This window comes from Colletotrichum fructicola (genome assembly GCF_000319635.2).
Source record: "Colletotrichum fructicola Nara gc5 chromosome Unknown KSG_Nara_v1_contig10, whole genome shotgun sequence".
Taxonomy (NCBI): domain Eukaryota; kingdom Fungi; phylum Ascomycota; class Sordariomycetes; order Glomerellales; family Glomerellaceae; genus Colletotrichum; species Colletotrichum fructicola.
Window position 1 is genome coordinate 774,256 of NW_027094060.1, and position 18,908 is coordinate 793,163.

The 18,908-nt window shown below is 54.2% G+C and overlaps 2 protein-coding genes across 2 annotated transcripts; one reads left to right on the plus strand and one right to left on the minus strand.

Moving 5' to 3' along the window:
* Positions 1–7,147: 7,147 nt before the first annotated feature.
* On the plus strand, positions 7,148–11,242 carry CGGC5_v015729 (uncharacterized protein; the record flags this gene model as incomplete). Its single annotated transcript, XM_066153309.1, has 3 exons — positions 7,148–9,835; positions 9,887–10,403; positions 10,461–11,242. 3 exons carry the CDS (start codon positions 7,148–7,150, stop codon positions 11,240–11,242), a joined length of 3,987 nt encoding a protein of 1,328 aa, XP_066007338.1.
* A 3,339-nt stretch (positions 11,243–14,581) lies between these two features.
* Positions 14,582–17,370, minus strand: HEXBP-0 (DNA-binding protein HEXBP; the record flags this gene model as incomplete). The annotated part of the gene is made up of 8 exons (XM_032020476.2): positions 14,582–14,778; positions 14,834–15,004; positions 15,057–15,176; positions 15,229–15,771; positions 15,828–16,024; positions 16,075–16,306; positions 16,978–16,994; positions 17,303–17,370. 8 exons carry the CDS (start codon positions 17,368–17,370, stop codon positions 14,582–14,584), a joined length of 1,545 nt encoding a protein of 514 aa, XP_031882387.2.
* Between the last annotated feature and the right edge of the window lie 1,538 nt (positions 17,371–18,908).

Consider the following 18,908-nt stretch of genomic DNA (forward strand, 5'->3'; position numbering starts at 1 on the left):
ATATGGCCGAGATGAAGGTCAGAGAAGCCCCGTCTTCGTTGTGAGAACGCGTATGTTTCGACGAGGGGGCAGGCGTAGCTTGGGTTAAACAAAGGACACTTCTGCATCAATACTTCATCAAGCTTATCAGGGGAAAATATCGATTCGCGAAGGCGGGAACAAGCCGGTACCGTTGTCGCGGAACCTCTTTGTCTGTAGTCTGCTTTGTGTGTTCTGGCTCCCAAGGACATCCCTCACCTCGGGCCGGATGGTGACCTCAGGAATGCGGCACAGGTTGCTGCTGGGGACAGTATGATGGTCTTGGACTTCCTGTCCCAAGCAATTCTCTTGCAGATGGGCACGATTGCGGAGAGTCCACGCCGCTCCAGACAAACACTACCAGCGTTTGCAATGGGTCCGGCATTCCGACGTTTGCACCATTTACGGGAAGCAACGCCATTCCGAGGGAACAATCAGGTAGGATGAGCCGCGGTTGTCTGCCTGCCAGACGTTCCTTGACCGAGACGCATGCTTTGGCATGGCTTGACTGTTTGTTTGCTTGAAATGTGCGTCGACGACATGAATTGACCGAATATATGGCCAGGGTGCGTGTTTGCCAACACCCTTATGCCGGAGCAAACATCATTCGGCGTCGTATTTCTGCCACCATACGTCGTCGTCCGAGGGTGCATGGCAGCATGGCTTTGGTGGCTTTCATGCCCTGTTTTCTCGGCGATGCTGCGGCATGTTGCTCTTGCCAATTGCCGATCTACATGAAGAGCCGTCGAAAATATTTCCTTGGACACGGACCAATGGATGCTGATCGCGTTGAGACACTGCTCTCCATCGGGCTGGGATCTGAGTCTGCATCCCGTCGTTTATCACCGCGGCGCATGCTCCGGAGCCGCTAGGAGAGTCTGTCGCAAACAAGCAGCGAGTCTTTGCAATCCAGTTGGCCAGATGAAAGCGCCCAGTTCCAGACTTTGAGGTCCCACAGCCAGCCCTATCACATCCCAATGATTTAACATCCGCGGCGTGCGACGAAGACCTGACGGAAGGACAGGATCTGCTGGAAAAAGCAATGGCGGCGCCAACCTCGTCGTCATCATCAAGCGAGCGCGATATGCCATGAGGACAGGAACGTGGGAAGCCGACTATCTTCAGACCAGAAGACGGAACCAAGTTCTCTTGATCATCAGACGAGGTACACAAAGCCGACGACGCGGTTCAGGGACTCTAGAGTGTGTCAGCCGGAGCCTTGAACCTGAAGATGAAGCGACTGCTCGGTCTACATGAGGGATTCGTTCTAAAAGAGCTGATCAAGCCCCTGTATGAGATCAAGCCTCAATGCCCTCCTCCCGCCGTGTGCCGCCCGGGCGCTCGAATGAGAAAATGCAGAGAGGCGCCTGCTGTCCCACCGGCGGCGGCAGCAGAACGACAGCTCTATGAGCTATCGACTCGCGGAAGCTGGCTGGCACTTGGGCCACGTAGACGTGCGCCCCCGATGTAAAAACACCAGGCACCGTCGTTGGCAGAGGCGCACACATGGGATGGATCGCCGAATAGCAAGACGGCTTGTGCGCCCCCTCGCCGACCCGAAAGAGAGCTGGCGCAACCTAAGTCTTCGGCCCAAGACAGCCCGGCGTTGGCGGGAAAGCCGCAGAGCGAGCACAGCAAGCCATGCCTGAAGGAGACGTGGATTTCGCGTCAGAGCAGCTCCGTGTATTGAGGCGGAGGCAGTATATCGTCATCTCGCTGACGGGACGTTTGGTGGTCAACGACCCAAAGTTTAATGACAAACGAGGTTCTGGAGGGTCTGGGGGTCCGACCGGTCGCCTCTTTAGCCCCGCCAGATCATTCCATTCGACTGGAGTGGAGATTTCTGGGGCGAGGACACTACGCCAACAGATTGATTGCTGTGGCCCTCGCTGGTGGGGAGTCTAGCGATGGGGAGTCTCAGAACCTCATCGCACGGCAATGTGACTGGCTGAGCCGTTTGATTCTCAAGGCTTCAGGCATCTGTGTGCTGTGTTGTCTGGCAGCTTGCGTCAGCTCGAGCATGGGAGAGTGCAGTGCTGAGTTGTTGCCCAGGGCTTGCCACCGCCTGTTCGCCAACGACGTACGGATACCCGTTGGAGAGCCAGATTGACGAGTGCATCGGCGTTGCTCAGAGCGTTTTCAGTCTGTGCGACAGAACGACGTTGCAGGTTGAGAATCTGACAGCAGACGGAAACCAATATTGATGCGCAGCCTGGTGATGTTTTGGCGATCTCCGCAAAGCTGGGAACGTGCTCGGACGCGGATACTCTGATGGCACTCTGATGCTTGGTAAGTTCCGTCCCATGAATGCCTGGCATCACCAAAGTCTGGGTGAGCGCGGCGTGTGCACGGCGTGCTATCGGCCGGCGACGGCGGAAAGTGGAGCGACAGCTCTAGGAATTGGGTCACCGTCGCCTCGGATGCGACAATCTCGGGAGATGTCATCCTTGCTTTGGTCTTGGCTTTCAACCGATGTTCAGCGTTGATGAAGAGGTCTGAGGACCGAGTCCCCGTCCGGAATGCGCAGCAAACCGGCTGTGTCCGCTCGTTTCGTTTCGTTGCTCCGGCAAGTCTCTTGGACAGATGCAGGACGGCGGGGCTGTTCCTGACAAGACTGGCATTCGCAGACTTAGAAGTTAGGCTTATTGAGAATTGAGTCCCGAAGTCTGGGATCAGTAGGCTCAGTTTTCCTGATTGAGGCCGCGGAACGGGTAGACGAGGGACAGCGTGCCAACCGAGATGCTTATGCTTCGTCCAAAACTGCAGGAGCATATCTCAGGAGCACGATGGGACGTCGCAGAGTGCAAGACGATGTGACGGTTGCACTGTGTGTGTTGAGATGCTGGGTACTTTGAGCAAGCAGCATGATCGCAATATGCGCGACCCGTTTGCTGGGCTGTCCAACTCTGAATCGCATATGTACGGATATTGCAAAAACTGACCTGACGCAATCTAGGACGTCTACGGGCGAAAAGAGGCCGTCGGCATTGTGGCATCTGATGGGCTGCGTTGTTTCTTTTTCTCCAGACATGAGAGTAGCGGCGGGCGGAGGCGAGGCGGGCTAGAGAGGAAATGAATACAAGGCCGTATTGTTCCTTTTGCACTCTTTGGGCACGAAGAAGAAACGAGCCAGCTCATGAGGTGGCATGATATCGGCGAGAGGCGGAAGCTGGGCCAGCTGGCACAAGTGGTTGTGTCATGCGAGTTGCTTGAGTTTCAATCGAATTGATGTCTCGGGACGTTGAAAGAAAAGCAGCGGGTGCCGTTTCGACGGGCAAACGACGGACTGTGTCTGTGGCATCTGTTGATGATCAGACATGGAAGGGGGCTGACCGTTTCCCTTTGATGTCGACAAGAAGCAACGTCTCATGGTCGACAAATTTAGCTTTCCGTCAAGAGCTGGCGACGATGGCTTCCCGCTCTTTGTTCAAACGATTTGGCGGGGGTGGAAACCGAAATTGCTTTCGAGGCTTCTTCCATGCTTCAATGACGGGAGCGAGGTGAGTACACAGTGTTTCATCTGCGGGGCGTCGCAAATTGTTTGTACTGTGTTCCGCCAAGAGGCGTCGCATGTGGCTGTGGGGACCTCTGCAAGTCAATGGAAGGAAAGTGCAGTACAGCACCTGCCACCAGCACTTTCCTTCTGGTTGGAGCGTGGAAAGTACCACTATTCGTACCTTTTGGCAGTTACTCTGTTTCTGTAACCGCCTCCGATACCACCTGCCAGCTCAACATCGATGTTATAAGACGGATCATATTGTTTGTGATTGACGATATTAATGAACCAGAAACCGCACCAGACCGGACCAGACTGGGTTTGAACTATTGATTTGCCCCAGATTTTGTTGAATAGTTGGAATCTTCCCCGGCGCAAAATCTCCTGAACATCGCCGTCGATATGGGCAGAGAGCCCTGGGGGTTTGAAGTCTGGGTCTCTCTGGGAGAGTCTTTAGAGGAGTCTGGGCAGCCTCCCGCGCCTCCCCCAGCGGTCTGGACGGAAGACGTGGGTGGATGGGTGGGTGGTCGCAGGCAAGGGTCGGTGGAAGCTTTTGACCTCTTGCCAGACCAGGCTGGACAGGGGTGTCTTCTGGCAAGGTCGCATGCCCCGGCAGAGCCAGGCATGGGTCGTGGTCCAGGGTCAGGGTCCCTTCACGTCTAATTAACCAGCCTCCACTCTGTTTGCAACCTCGCATCTGGATCCTGGCCCATGATGAACCAGACGATGTGAGGTCACTTTCTGCCGATTCGTCCGGCTTTTCGCAGTCGGAGACTTTTCCCATATTATTCTCTTTCCCCCTTTCCGCCACGAGGAGACCAGGAGCAGCATGGCCACGGCACTGATGCGGTTCGATTCGATTTACGTACCTGGTCTACCTACAAGTATTGGATGCTGCTCGCTTTCGGCCAGGTACGCAGTAAGGTGAGGTGGGCTGGAAAGTGGCCGTGTCTCCTCCGTACAGGCGAACCCAGCTTCGGAGTAGTCGCGATTTGTGTTCAGTCGACAACTGACCGACGATTGGGCATTGCAACTGGCAGCAACTCGAGACAGGAATTTCGATACCCGTCTGGAAGCCGTTGTTTCGTCGTCAACGGGTCGCTGATCCATCCTTTCATCTACCAGGAACATCGGAAAAGGGGGTCACCACGGGGGGCTTGATCGCTATGACAGGGACCCGGGGTTTGTGAATTTGCTCTTGAGCGAATAGTGTGAATAGTGAAGATTGTCTGGTCGCGTTAGGCCCAACGGCAATGAACTGAGAACCTGACTCTGGATCAACAGTCCAAGGAGTGAACACTGACGTAGACACTGGCGGCAGTGGTTGCATGACGACAAAACTCAATACTCCCAGGTATGAACCTCTCACGACTTTGAGTTTGCAATTTTCTTTCGTCGCGACTTTTTATTTTTCTGCCTGCTGGGAAGCGTTGCTCTTGTCATCCTGTCCATCCTCCACACTGCAAGGGGGTTGACAGTGGGCAATGGGCAGACAGCCACCGAAACCATCCCACCGTGCTGGAGACGACGGGCGCGGAAATCGCGCTCCCAGAGCCGATGGCCTCCACTGTCCGTTCCTGTCTTGAATCTTGCTCAGTCCCAGTAACGAGGTCACAGTGCACCAGCTGAGCCTGCACCTGTGGCTGTCAGTACTGCGTGCCTACTGCCCGTGGGCAGCTCACACTCTATTCGCAGGTGCGTGTCTGAGGTGCCTGGTCCCCAAGCTTCTTCCTTTGCTTCTGCGACTGCTTCTGCTGCTTCTTCTTCTCCTTCTCGTGCTGCAGGGCCCCACCATCCTAAACGTCGGCCGAATGCAAGCAACACACCTCAAGTCGTAGTGGTCCCTGGGTTTGACGGGTTTCCCAAGGCCATGACTGGACCCAACCTGCTGCTCCAACTCTTGCGTGCGTGTGAGAGAGTGTGTGTTGTCCCCTGGACCTTTGCATGCCACATTTTGCTCCATCTGAATGCATGTACTACGTACATCCGGGCTGGTACCTGAATGGTGGATATCCTGGCCCATCGCCATCCACCCACCACCCCTTCCACGGACCACACCACGGAGCCACTCACTCACGCCCATCCTCCTCTTCCTCCTCATCCTCGTCCCAGAACCAGAGCCAGAACGCGGGAGTTGGTGGACTAGTGTCTCGTACAGAGCAGGCTTGGGAGGGTCCCTTATGTCACTTTACTAAGTAGATGCACTGATCCCGCACTCTGCGCCATCTCAAAGACGGACGCTGCACAAAAAATACCTTTGACACTAAGCAACTAGGCTTCCCGTTTCGTCCTGGCCGCTGCCGGGCTTCCTCGAGACCACTCGTCGTCCGATTTCTTTGGCTTTTTTGTCGTCTTTGGTGGCTCCTGCGCCCATGTGCAAGCGCATCAGCTTCTTTCGAGAGCTCTATTCGTACCTACGCTCTAACTAAGCTGCTTGCTCATTTGCTGCTCATTGCCTTCCTCGACATTATTCTTTCACAACCCTTTACCTGGTCCTTCTTCGCCCTCGCTCGCTCGCTCTCTCATCTTATTCCCCTTCTCTCCGTAAACATCTCATACCTTCATCGCCATCTCTCTCTCTCCATACTCGTCGACCATTACTTCCCTTTCAACCATTTCCCGACCTGTGTCCGCCGCTGGCCGCAACCCAACCATCGTTCGTCTTACCACTTCTGCTCTGTATCACCCCCATCACAACCACTTGATTCACCAACCGAACTTGCACCGGCGCATCTTCTTCCGTCTACTATACCATTACAACCAATACTGCTTTCCCGGTCATCACCGCGCTCATCCAGGTACGTGTGTTTGCTGCTGCCAGGTTGTCCCATCATCCACACCCGGCCCTACCGTCTGTCACGACTCGCCGCCATCTCCCGGTCAGCAAGGAGAGAAAAGGAGGATTCGAAAGGAAAAAAAGTTGAATACGACGGATACTGTACTGCGTCCCCGAAGTCAACCTCCCCCCATGTTCGCGTGTCTGCGCTTCGACATTCAGTCACCCGTTCGTTTGGTTCCCGTACTCGCGAAATCAAATCAAGTCCCACGCCTTTTGTCGTCTCTCGGACCGCAACCAGACTTTCTGCCTGCCGCGCGCGCGCACGCCTCGTCTAACATGTCCACCATCACCTCGGGTTGATCGTCTCTCTTGCGCCTACTTTTAGCCAATTCGCCCGCTCTCCGTTGCCTTCTCCAGCCCAGTGCTCCCCGCAGTGGCACTCGTTCTGCAAGACGTGGTTACCACGCATGAATCTCTGCCTCTACCCCCCCAAGTGGATCACACGCAGGTCCTTCACTGCCATGCGGCCCTGGACCAAGTGTTTCAGCTCTGCAATCGCTGCTGCTTGTTGGATTAATAAAAAATACAAGTCCGCTAACAATTAGCATCACGCAGCCATCCGTCATACTTCCCAGCCGTCCTTCCCACATAAGCAATTCTGTAATATTTGCAAACACCTGCCGTCAACACCGCCTCAGCCGCTACCCCTGATAGGCCCAGGAACACCCGCTTGCGAGACAACGCCCATCGCCAATATTTGTGTCGCCTCAATCTAATCTCCTGTGGTCTCACGGGACCCCGGGAGACCTGCTGTGCTGGTTTCCTCAACTTATAGATCCCACCCACCAGCAAACATGGCTTCCTCAGGCGCTGACTCGACCACCCCGTCGAGGTCACCCTCTGCTATTCCATCGCCCTCCTTCCAGACGAGGTCGCGCACCCAGAGCATATCGAGCGATCGCCCTTCCACAGTCATGAGCGTTGGACTGATGTCTCCTCCCCTCTCCGTCACACCCGAGGCCGCCTTCATTGCCGCGTCGGCCGCTTCTCAGATTGTCACCAACGATCACGATAGTCATGCCGATACTTGGTACGACCAGCATGGAATCGAGCCCGCCGGAGAGACCGCCCTCGTCTCCACGGCTGCCCTGCAACTCGTCAACAGCTTTCTCGACCAGCTACTCTTCAACTTTCTGTCCGCCTCCCGCGCAACGACTCTCTCCGCCTTGAGGCCAGCAGTCTCCGAAGTTCTCAAGCCGAAACTCGCCAAAGATGCCATCAACCAGGCCGACGAAGAGTTGCGCGAATACCTGGGTGGTGGAGACGAGGATGACTTCGTTCAGCCGCCAGGCGCAAGCTCGTCCCCCAAGGACTGGGATCTCGAGCTCGTCTGGAAGCGCACTCGACTGAGGTGCATGGTTTACTCCTCGCTTGGCGACATGGAAGAGGAGGATGAAGACTACTACATGGAACAGGAGAGCCTCAAGCCCGGCGCGGACGAACGTGGCCCGGAGGTCATCTCTCCCGCGGTCGCCATTTTCCTAACTTCCATTCTTGAGTACATGGGCGAGCAAGCACTGGTCATTGCAGGCCAGGCGGCGTATCACCGACTTCGAGCGAAATTCGAGAAGGGTCCCAAGGAGGGAGCGAAAATGGCCGACGTCGCTGACAGGATTGTGGTTGAGGAGTTGGACATGGAGCGCGTTGCTCTCGATAGGACTCTGGGTAGGCTTTGGCGCTCTTGGAAGAAGAGAATTCGCTCTCCAGCTTTGGATGGGCGTCCGTTTTCGCGCAAGCCTTCCAGCCACTTTAGGCAAACCAGCACGGCCGAGAACATGCCAGCCAAAGGTCTCGGGATCCAAGAAGCGACGAAAGAGGAACCTGAACTCGACCGCGTCGAGGAATACGTCAAGGCATCAGCCATTCCCCTACCGATTGGTGACCGCGACATCGACGAAATCGAAGTTCCTGGTCTAGCCTCGTACAGCGACGATGAGGCGTCCGACAACGAGGAGGAGGAGCCTTCGGCGCAGCGCCCGAAAAGTCTGATGATCTTTACGTCCCAGCCCAGCAACGACCTGCCCACCCCCACAATGTCTCAACCTCATACCCCAACCGCTCCTTCCGGCCGCAAGCGCTCAAACTCGCTGCCAACCCCTTCGCCCTCGCCTTACACCTCACCTGTTCTCAAACGCGCCAAGGTCGAACCTATTCCAACCAAGTTGGTCGGCGAAGAAGAGGATTCTGTCGACTCCGCCACCAAGGAGATCTCTACTGAAGAGATTTCGACGGAGACCACATCCGTGGACAAGGCGGCGGAAGTCCCCGAGACAATTGCGGAGAACCAAGAGTCTGAGAAGGCGAAGTCTGAGCCGACGCCAGAGCAGATTCCTGAAGTCAAACCCCGGAACCCTAATCGCACTTCGCAAAAAGTCGCCTCCGTGGCAGCGGCAGCAACAGTAGCGACTGCAGTAGCAGCAGCAGCCACCCCTGCGGTAGATGCCACTCCTGCAGCCACGCAGACGGCGGTGAAGGCCAACCCCGCCCCGGCACAGGAAGAGACTGGTGACATTGACGATTTGGAAGAGGAGGCAGAGATCTGCACTTCTAGTAGGGTGTCGGTTGCCGGCCGCAGCTCTCCGAGCGTCTCCGAGTCTGGGAAAGCTGTCGTTGTGGCCCCTATGATGGGGCTCAAGAGAACGCCTTCAGCTCGTGTCATTGACGTTCGTGGTCCCAAGAGTCCCGTAGGAGGGTCGCGCACGTCTTCGGTCGATGCTTCCGATCGCTCTCAAACAGCCAATCTGTCGCGCGCAAGCAGTGTCTCTCGTGTCACGCCACCCATCGTGGAAGAGAAGCCAAAGCCAAAGCCGGTAGAGGTTGACACCATTATCCGCTCGTCTGCATCAAAACCGCGCACACGTTCTCCTGTTGAGAAATTGTCTCGCAGGCAAAACACGAACGAGTCCATTCTAGAAGCTGAGGAGGACGCCCAAGCCCGTCCTACACGCCAGGATAAGTCCAGGACAGCTGCAACTGCTCCGTCGCCAGTATCAACACCGACGCCCAAGGCTGGCACTCCTGAAATTAGGGCTTCACAAGCAATCTTCAACCCGGCCAAACAGCAGCCCTCTCGTCACCAACACAGCCAATCTGCGACCAAGGTTACCATCATCAGCAACACGAGCACCACTGGCCCATTCGTCGAGGAGCGCGTGCCTTCACCGCGCAACCGATCCCAGGCCACGCCAACTCTTCCCGACCGCGGCACCGGTCGCCAAGGTACACACTCGCCAGCGGCAAGTATTGGTGTTGTCTCGGTGGAGCGAACTGCTGGGCGTGATTCCCCCGAACGCCCTAGACAGCTTCGCACATCGGGCTCATCGGGCTCTTCAAGCACTGGCAAGATTAGAGCGGTCCGAACATCCGAGGACAGCAAGGCCTCGGGTCGTGCCGACAATCTGGCGCGGAATTTCGAGGAACTCATTCAGAGTGACCAAACGATTCAATTCACGCTTACTCCGGAAAGCATGCGTGATATGGACGTGAGTTTAAGCCTTTCCTATACTTCAATCACGTTACTAAGAGCCAATCAGAACAATCGGGCGCGCACTGCAAGTCCTGCCGTGGGTGCTAAGTCGAGACGAAGCGAGGATGCTCGGACGGCAATGGGTGGTGAACGGAACAGATCCGTTTCCGGCGCTGACATCAGAAGAACTATGTCCGTCAGTCGTGCAACAGGTTTAAACTCTCATCCTGTCGAGTCCAAATCCAAAGGCTTCGTCCCCAAAGCACCTCCAAGCCCCACATTGACCAGATCGAGAACGAACGGCCCAATGGCTAGAGATGCTCGAATCCCTCGCGATACGTCCATGAACGACTTCGCAGACTTCATTCGGTCGACCGGCCCGACTGCTGACAACGGACCTGCACCGCTACGCAACATCAGCGGCCCGCCGCCGCCTGTGAAGCACAGCCTTGACTCGAGACGCATCTCGTCATCGACCAATCGACCCCGCCTTCAGGCCCGCGACGCTGCCGTCGACAATCGAGAGGACAATTCCGACCTCATCGATTTCATTCGGCGAGGACCTCCCAGCGCTAATAATCCTCGTATTCCACGCACTGTTGCTCCGTTTCGCACCACTATGGATTCTGACCAGATGTCAGGTGCCGTTGGCGGTAAAGCTGTTGACGCCAGCCTGCCAGACATTCGGTACAGCCAGGCATCGACCAACGTGACGGACATCACGATGCCCTCCGTCCAATCGTCGATCAACTCGCAAAGTGCGCTCCTCAAGAACCGCCCCAGCGCCAACACCTTCGACGAAGACGACATGATGCCGAAGCGCACCAGACGACGCGTGCGTGACCCCTACGCTATTGACTTGAGCGACGAAGACGAGGAAGATTACGCCCAAGCCGTTCGACCTCCCCCCAAGAAGGAGGAAAGCTTGGCGGACTTCCTCAAAAACTATCAGCCACCACCTGAGCCCGCCGCTCCTGTCATGCCGCAGAACATCAAGCGAAAGGCCAGCGCTCCCAGCCTTATCGGGCGATTTTCGAGGAAGGACAGCAACGCTGGATCGACTGCGAAGCCACCCAAGATTGACAGCCGTTCGCTGAATAGCCGTGCTGGAGCTGCCGGAAACGGCCATGTTCCGATTCAGGTTAACATGTCTTCCGGCCAAGACAAGTACGGCGCTGGTGACGCCACTGCAAGCCGGCCCGCCATGCATTCCTCTGCCGGACGCGTGCCAATGAAGAAGTTCGAACCAAGGGAGGCCGTCTCTTCCACGAGCCGCACCACCGACCTGGCTTCATTCCTCCGCAACGCCGAGCCCCCACCACAGGCCCAGCCAGCCCGCTTCAGCCCTCCTGCTGAGCAGCAAAGCAGCGGCAGTGGCTTCTCCAAGATGTTTGGTCGGCGCAAGAAGTCGAGCTTGGCCTAGTTGCCCAAGCATCGCCCTCGCGGGGCCACGACATGAACGAACCTCATGATCTCTCCGTCGCCTATGAACAAAACATGTACCCCCTGCTCTTTCCTGTTGAACTATCGTTTGAAAACCACCTGTTTCCTTGGTCATGTTTCCTCCCAGATGGGATCTGTCGGTACAAACGCCGCAGCCCTCAGCACCATGTCTACTACTCTCTCGCGTTGAATGCCTGATTTTGCATCAATGCTTTGATACCACCTTGCCCAACCAGACGGGCGAGAATCATGTTTCTCTTCTTTTGCGACCTTGACCAAGGATTTGCAGATGGCTATTTGCATCGTTTTCTATTTTTGAATAATGGCATGGGGATGGAAAAATGGCTTTTGACAGACATCGGGATCCGGACAGAGGATTAGCCCTGTTCGGATACATTTTAAGGCGCCACAAAGGCAGACGAGACAAATAAAATCCATCCCAGTTGCTTACGTCGTGCTCCATGGTTCCATGCATGGTGAAGATTGCAACACGACTCCTGCTTGGTGCTTTAACGCCGTGCATGTTCCCCGCCCAGTGAGAGGCAAGTTGGTGCCAGCAGATGGACGGCGTGACATGATGGTTACGCCGTGATTCCCGCTTGCGAGAGGTAGTTTCGCGAGGTACCCTGAGTATGGTTTGGGGTATACCGCGGTTCTAGCTGTATGTATATATATGATGTTGACGTTGGCGACTTGAATGGCTCGATCAGCGAATGACAAGGTATCCAGGAAGACGCTTGAGGGACATGGCAGAGAGAAGGAGAGGTGGTTTTTCTGCGGGGTGTATTGTTGAGAAGTGGTATGTCGAACGTCGAAGGGTAATACTCCAGCGAATGAGAAGGGGATACGGAGGAATGAGAGACGATGGAGAAGGACCATGTGTAGGTGTGAATGTGTGTGTTTAGCATATGGTGCGTATGATTGGTGTCAGCTCTCTGGCCTTGATGGGTAGAGGCCTCTCTGGCATTCATACCATTCTCAGTCTGTGAAAGTCAATTTGTACTCTAACTTGTATTTGAAAGATGGGCGGGGTTATTTTAAAGCAGAAATCCTGGGGGTAGAGTTATATTCAATGCTTGTTGCGAGACGATATGAATGGACAAGAGGTTGATATAAAAGAGGCCTTCTCCGGAGTAAGTGTCTCACTCAGGACGCAGAGGATGGTGGGTTTGAAGGCATCTTGGTTTAGTTGATAAGGTGGGAAACAGTCAGTGCCCGAGCCTCATGTCATCTTCGACATCGAGAAGTGCTAAGCCGCCTTTGGTTTGGTGATTTGCCACCGCTGGTCATCTCTGCCCTTGCTCGCATATTGACTTTGGGTATTCCAAGAGGCAGAAGATTTGGTAGCTATGGTTATTTCCTATTGCCAGGCATGTAATGTGATTTTCTCGGAGGTGGGCATGCTCGCGTTGAACAGGACGATAGCGACGTTCCGGTACGTGTTTTGAATATCATGACAACCGAGCGACTAATCGTTAAATACGAAAACGAGATCTCCGGGTAGACTGGTCTCGCAAACAGTGAGTTCTCGGGGCGGTAGGGACGTCAGTCTCGTACCAGACGGATATGATAGAGCCATGACTTGGGGGTGCTTTCCATGATATAAATGGGGTCGAAGTGTTGTGCCTTTGAAGGAACCAATCGGATTCGTTTGAGAATTGATGAGCGTCAGTTCTAGTGAACTCTTGGCCAATGTCGCGATGTACACGACACGACGTAACTTCAAAGATGACAATTGACTGTATGACTATTCGTCTAATACCTAGGCAGGGATGGGAAGAGCAGAGGCTGGAGGATGAGAGAGTTTTGGCGCTCCGACATCTACGTTGCGGTCGTTATCATTAAGGACGAAACGGTGAATTTCGTGAGTAGGTTATGCGCATCGAAGGAAAAATCGACAGCCGTGGGCGTTCGCGTTGTGTGCCGAGTACTTGGTCATGATCTTCACGATATCTTTATACAGCTATCGTCAGAGCTGTTTGCATGGCTGCAAGATGATGACATTAGAAATCTCAAGATGGCTGATATAAATTAAGTAGGCTTATACGAGCTCATGGGCCTTGGCCAAGACAATATAACCAAACAGTAACGATTGTGACTCGTCTTCTCCATTGCTCTAACAAGCTGTTGTCATCTGGACAAGAATTCTTGGGCCATCTGCTTGACTTAACGTTTTGGCCAGAAACATATCCTATTTTCCTGCCGTCTTCCCTGCCTTTTGAGTATTGGAGAGGTATTGTGTCTCCAATCGAGAACCGGGCTGCGGGATTCTCGCGAACTCTCAGCAGTCCCGTGCGGAAACGTCCAAGATGACTTCTGATACTGATTTGTAATGACACAGAACTTGCCGGCAGGTAATTTGCTGTGACAAGATCTCTGGTCCGTGTAGTGCTGCTTTTATGCTGACGAGGAGGTCATGTCCAAATACTATTACACAGTTGACGAAAACCGACTCTGTATCACTTTGGTATGCCAGAGATAGTCATGAGAGGAGGCTGGGGGGCTGACATCAACGGGATTGTGAAGTCACTGTTGGGTCAACGTTCCGCATTCAAAACCAATGACATCGGGGGTGACGGTTGTTTGATGAACGTGCTGTTCACTCGTGAATTGTATTGCACACCTAATGAAAATCTCCGAAACTCAAAATTACAACGAAATCAGTCCATCTGCGTCCTCTCCTTCTCCTGAAAAGATCGTCATGTATCCTCTGATATACGAGAAGCATGCATTAAATCATTGTCTTCCGGTCCCAATGGCAAGCAAGACATCCGAGTATGTTCCTTTTGCCTTGAACGAACCACCAGAGTGTCCACGTATAAGATCTCGACCCCTTAGGGAGACTCCACGTTTGCGGAATCCGGAACTACGGCGCAAAAGACAGTCTCTGGCGCTCAATATTACATATCCTCAAGTAACCCGGGCTAGGGGATGTTCCATGAACTTTCATGGGTAAGGGAAGACTGGAATCTTGCAATAAGGCTCCTCCAGGTGCTGAGATGGTTCGCGCGAGGCGTGGTATCATCAACGATCAAGAACAGCGTAGAAAAGCTCCAAACCCATGGTGAACCACAGTCAAGTCATAGAAATAATCAAAATGATCAAAACCCAGAATTGCGTCATGACTTTGCATTCTATCAGTGTCGATCTATCTATTAAGAGACCCCACCAGCCATGTGTCATGATTCTGGCGAACTATCAACCGTTTTCTCGAAAGCCTTGTCGTCTGCCGAGGCAGCGACGGAGAACTTGACCTCAAAGCCAATCAGAGAGTCACCAAGCGTACCATATCAGGATGCGTGTACCGAAAGGGAAGCATCTACCAGCCGCCAGTGTCCTGTGGGGCGGTGTTGTCACCACTGCCCCAGGCATCAGCGCCAGTGTCGTTGGAGGCGCCGAAGTCACCACCTCCACCACCGCCATCGCCGAAGCCGTCAACGTCCTCGGCAGGGGGGTTAGGGCACTTGTACTTCTTGTGACCCATCTCGCCGCAGTTCATGCACTTGATGCGGGTGACTGTTGGAGACGAAATCAGTCAATGTAACGAAAACATGAGAGGAGATTTGCATACCATCCTGAGGCTTGTCGCAGTCACGGGAGTGGTGGCCCTCCTCATCGCAGTTGCGGCACTTGAGCTTGCGAGGCTCGGTGCACTCCTTGGAGATGTGGCCTTCCTGGCCGCAGTTGTGGCAAGAGCGACCACCACCACCGGCGGTGGGACAGTCACGGCCGAAGTGGCCCACTATAGAAGATTAGCTGTTGAAGTTGACTATTGTTAAGAATAAATAACATACTCTCATTGCACTTGTTGCACTCGACGCCCTCGGCACTGCGAGGCTCAGTGCACTCGGAGACCTTGTGGCGAGATTGACCGCAGTTCTTGCAAGCGAACTTGTCGATACGAGGGGTAGGGCCTAAGAATCTGGTCAGTCAGGGATGGTTGATGAAGACATCGAATGAACTTACAGTCGCGGACGCGGTGACCCTCCTCGCCACAGTTGTAGCAAGTGATAGTGACGCGGACCTTCTCGTTGGGATCCTGGGGACAAGCCTTGGCGGTGTGGCCGAGCTCATCGCAGTTGTTGCACTTCTGCATGAGGCGAGAGACGGGCTCACCAGCATCGGCAAGACGCGCTATGTTCTCCTCGGCAGAAGCAGGCCATCCGGCCTTCTCACGGGCACGGTCAGGCTGGGAAGAGAAGCGGTATTGGACAGTGAACTTCTTGCCCAGGTTGCCCTGAAGGTCCATGTTAGTGTGAGTAGGAGCAAGAGCACGCTCGGTAGCGATGAGGTAGATGCCCATCTCCTGGCCACGGAAAGCCTCCTCAAGGATGACATAAGTCATCTCAGGGAAATGCTTGAGGTACTTCTGAATGGCCTCCTTGGCCTCAACACCATCGCGCTCGTCAGCTGCTTCGATGATCTGGTTCCAGGCCACATCAGCGTCGACATCCTCGATCTTACTGAGGTCAATCTTGCGAGGGTTCTCGCAGTTGACGACGAGGTGACCTGCAGGAATTAGTAAATAGATCATATTTCGCAATTGGGGAACGAAAGGCACTTACCCTCCTCGTGGCAGTTGCGGCAAACTTCGGGAGGCTTGTTGGGGCAGTCCTTGCGGATGTGGCCCTCCTCGCCGCAGCTTCTGCAAGCCATGGGGGGAGCGTCAGGGCAGTCACGACGCATGTGGCCCTGCTGACCGCAGCCCTTGCACTCGCCATCGAAAGGCTTGGCAGGCTCGGGGCAATCGGCCTTGTTGTGGCTGTGGATAATGTCAGTAGACCGTGATGTTGTGAAGAAGACGTGACTTACCCATCCTGACCGCAGTTGAAGCAGGCGCCGCGCTGGCCGCCGCCACCCTCATCGCCATCGCCTCCAGAGGGGTTGTTCCAGGGGTCGCCACCACCTCCAGCACCTCCAGAGGTGTCGTTGGTGCCCCAGGCGTCGTCGGTACCCCAGCCAGACATACTGTCGTCGATGAAGGAGTAGTCGGAGAATTGATCGGGTGAGTGATTGTCAACTTGGTTGACAGAAGTGGCCGAGACTGGTTTCGACAAGTCAGTGAGGCTGGCCGGCAGACGGAGATGCGAGGGAAGAGAGTGAGAAAATCAAAGGTGGTGAGGAGGAAAGATTTTTTTCTGAGGAAAGAAGTGGAGGTGAGTGTAAAATGCAGAAGGAAGTAGACGAACTTTTGTGAAGGCAGGAGGGTATGTGAGGGAAGGGGCAACTGCACTGGCAGTCTTGCGGGAAGGAATGAAGGTGGGAAGGAGAGAAAAACAGTGTAAATTTGGAACCTTCGTCTGGCTGATCTTGACTTTGAGGCTCTTGACGCGGTTGTCTCAGATATCCCAAGGCCAAAGAAGATCGAAAATTCTCTTGGACCTCGGCGTAGGCGGCTCTCAGCTCAGGATGATCACAGTCCGAACCGAGATAAGTCGAGACGGACGTGTGATCATCGTCTGAGGCAATCGCCGCAGCCGACCCCGCCGTCATGAACACCGCCAAAGCGGACATTTCTCTTCAAACGCACACAAATGGCTGATAAAAAAAGGAGAAGAAAAATCCGCAAACAGCTTCGGGCTGCTGAAATTGGAGGGAATTCCGTAAGGATCGCGAAGCTTGTTTTTTCGACGATGGGGGGGCGTGGTGATTGAAATTTGTGAAGTTCGACGGGAAAGACGCTGCATGGTAGAGAGGAGAGAGAAAATGACTTACTGGGTTGCTTGTTCGTACTGATCTCTGCCGATTGTCTCGTTGCGCGTTGGGTTCTCACGGATCCCAAATGGTGGTTTCGAAGGTCGCGTTATGGTAAGGTTGACCTGCGATGGTGTTGTTGTGAGGAGAAGAAGAAAAGGAAGAGATTTTGAATTCGAGAAGGGCAAGAGTTTTATTTCAGAATGAGAAGATCCAGTGCTTGCTTAGTCGTCGAGGGAGCTGGCCTCGCTGCCTCGTTGGCGCTCCTGTTTGAAGCTGTCGATGTCTTGAGACCCGCGAGATCAAGACAAGGCCATTGGAGACCCATGCGGGGCACGACACTGACTTGAAGAGTTCCAGAGCGTGAATGCAGCTGCAAACGAGGTAAATATGAAATAAGCCCCCTGCCTTCATTTTGATAACAAACTGCACTATTTGTCGTGTGGTCTAAGACGTTTCTTTGTCGTGATGCTGAAGATGCATGTCCTAGATGTGGTCAGCCAAATCCTGACTTACATCTCTCGGAGCTCTAGTCAGAATTCCCGGTGCTCTACTTGAATATTCAGGTATGAGTTTGAGCAAACCTTTTACTTCAGCATATACAGCCCAACCCGTTCCCAGGGGATGCGAAGGACATGCTTACCAAACTTCGGATTGACGCAACAAAATTATCAAATCAGAAGTATGCATCAATAGTTCACACGAAGCTCCCATAATCTGGAATCGCGTTGATTTTCAGGCATCTTGCAAACAGACGGCTCGTAGCGAGTACCCGCTGTGCATATGTTCTTCCATAGGCCGTACTACGACAGTTTCACCAGGGGCTGGAAGGGAGTATTTCAACCGTCAGGGAGTGAAGACCGGTTCATGGCATAAGCCGACCTAACTACTGTAAGGCAAGATGCGGGTTTCCTTCCTTCCACCGTTTCACAGAAGAGCTGCCATGAGGATGCGGAAAGTTCATGAAAGTCGCGGATTGGGTTTGTTGACAACTGTGATTCTGTTATCTTTTAGCCTCCACGCCTCGAGTTTGTAGGACGAAAATCGACAAGACGGACTTGGGGAAGCTATCTGCGTAGCAGCGTCGTCTATCTCAATAGAGAGAGGCTAGCGGAGACTTCCTACCGTATGACTCCCTGCCGACTTGGTTAATTTGAGACCTGCATGTAGAGGCATCAAAGCCGCGTGTGCTAGCAGAACCCGACAGGCCGGCTCGGGAAAAAGGCTCGCTTGTGTCTTGCATGTTCGGGTCGGACTAGCTTCTCAGGCATGGAAGCCGACCAGCAAGCCGGTCCAATAGATACCAGCACCTCGTTCATGCCGATGGTCGGTTCGAATCGAACCAACTGCGGCACGGCGATAGTTCGATTCCTCCCCACGCCGTCTCGTCACCTTGATGGAAGATGTGTCGTTGGTGAATTAGTAAGCCACACCATTCGCCAACTCGGGGGAATCGGAGCAGCGAGATGGTAGCACACCTGGCGGAGGACCCGCATGATGACAGGGATGTTAGTGGTGCGAGCGTGGTTGCGGGTCGCAGCTCGACACAAACGGTCGCGCTTGGAGGGGCAGATGGAGGGGTAATTTAGCGTGGCTCTCGCTCAAGTCCCTTGGAGATGGTGACATCAGCAGTTTTTTTTTTTCTCTCCTGGGGCTGTCTCTGTGATTGATTTCTGTTGCGAGGTGATATATTCAGTCTACGAGTGAGGCGGTCTTCTTCCCGATGAGAGGAAGTTGGAATTGCCTCGGAAACTTCTGAAGCCAACCAAAGGTTGTATGCGCTCGTCCCGTCGCAAATTCTAGAGCTCGGGATTAAGCTTCCCGCCGGTCATAGCTCTCCCACCCAGGCACACAGGGACGAGCAAGGAAGGCAGCATGAAACTGGCGTAAGTCTGCTGTATTCATCCCTACTCTTGTAGACCAGGCTTCCGTACCTCATGGTACCCGGCCAA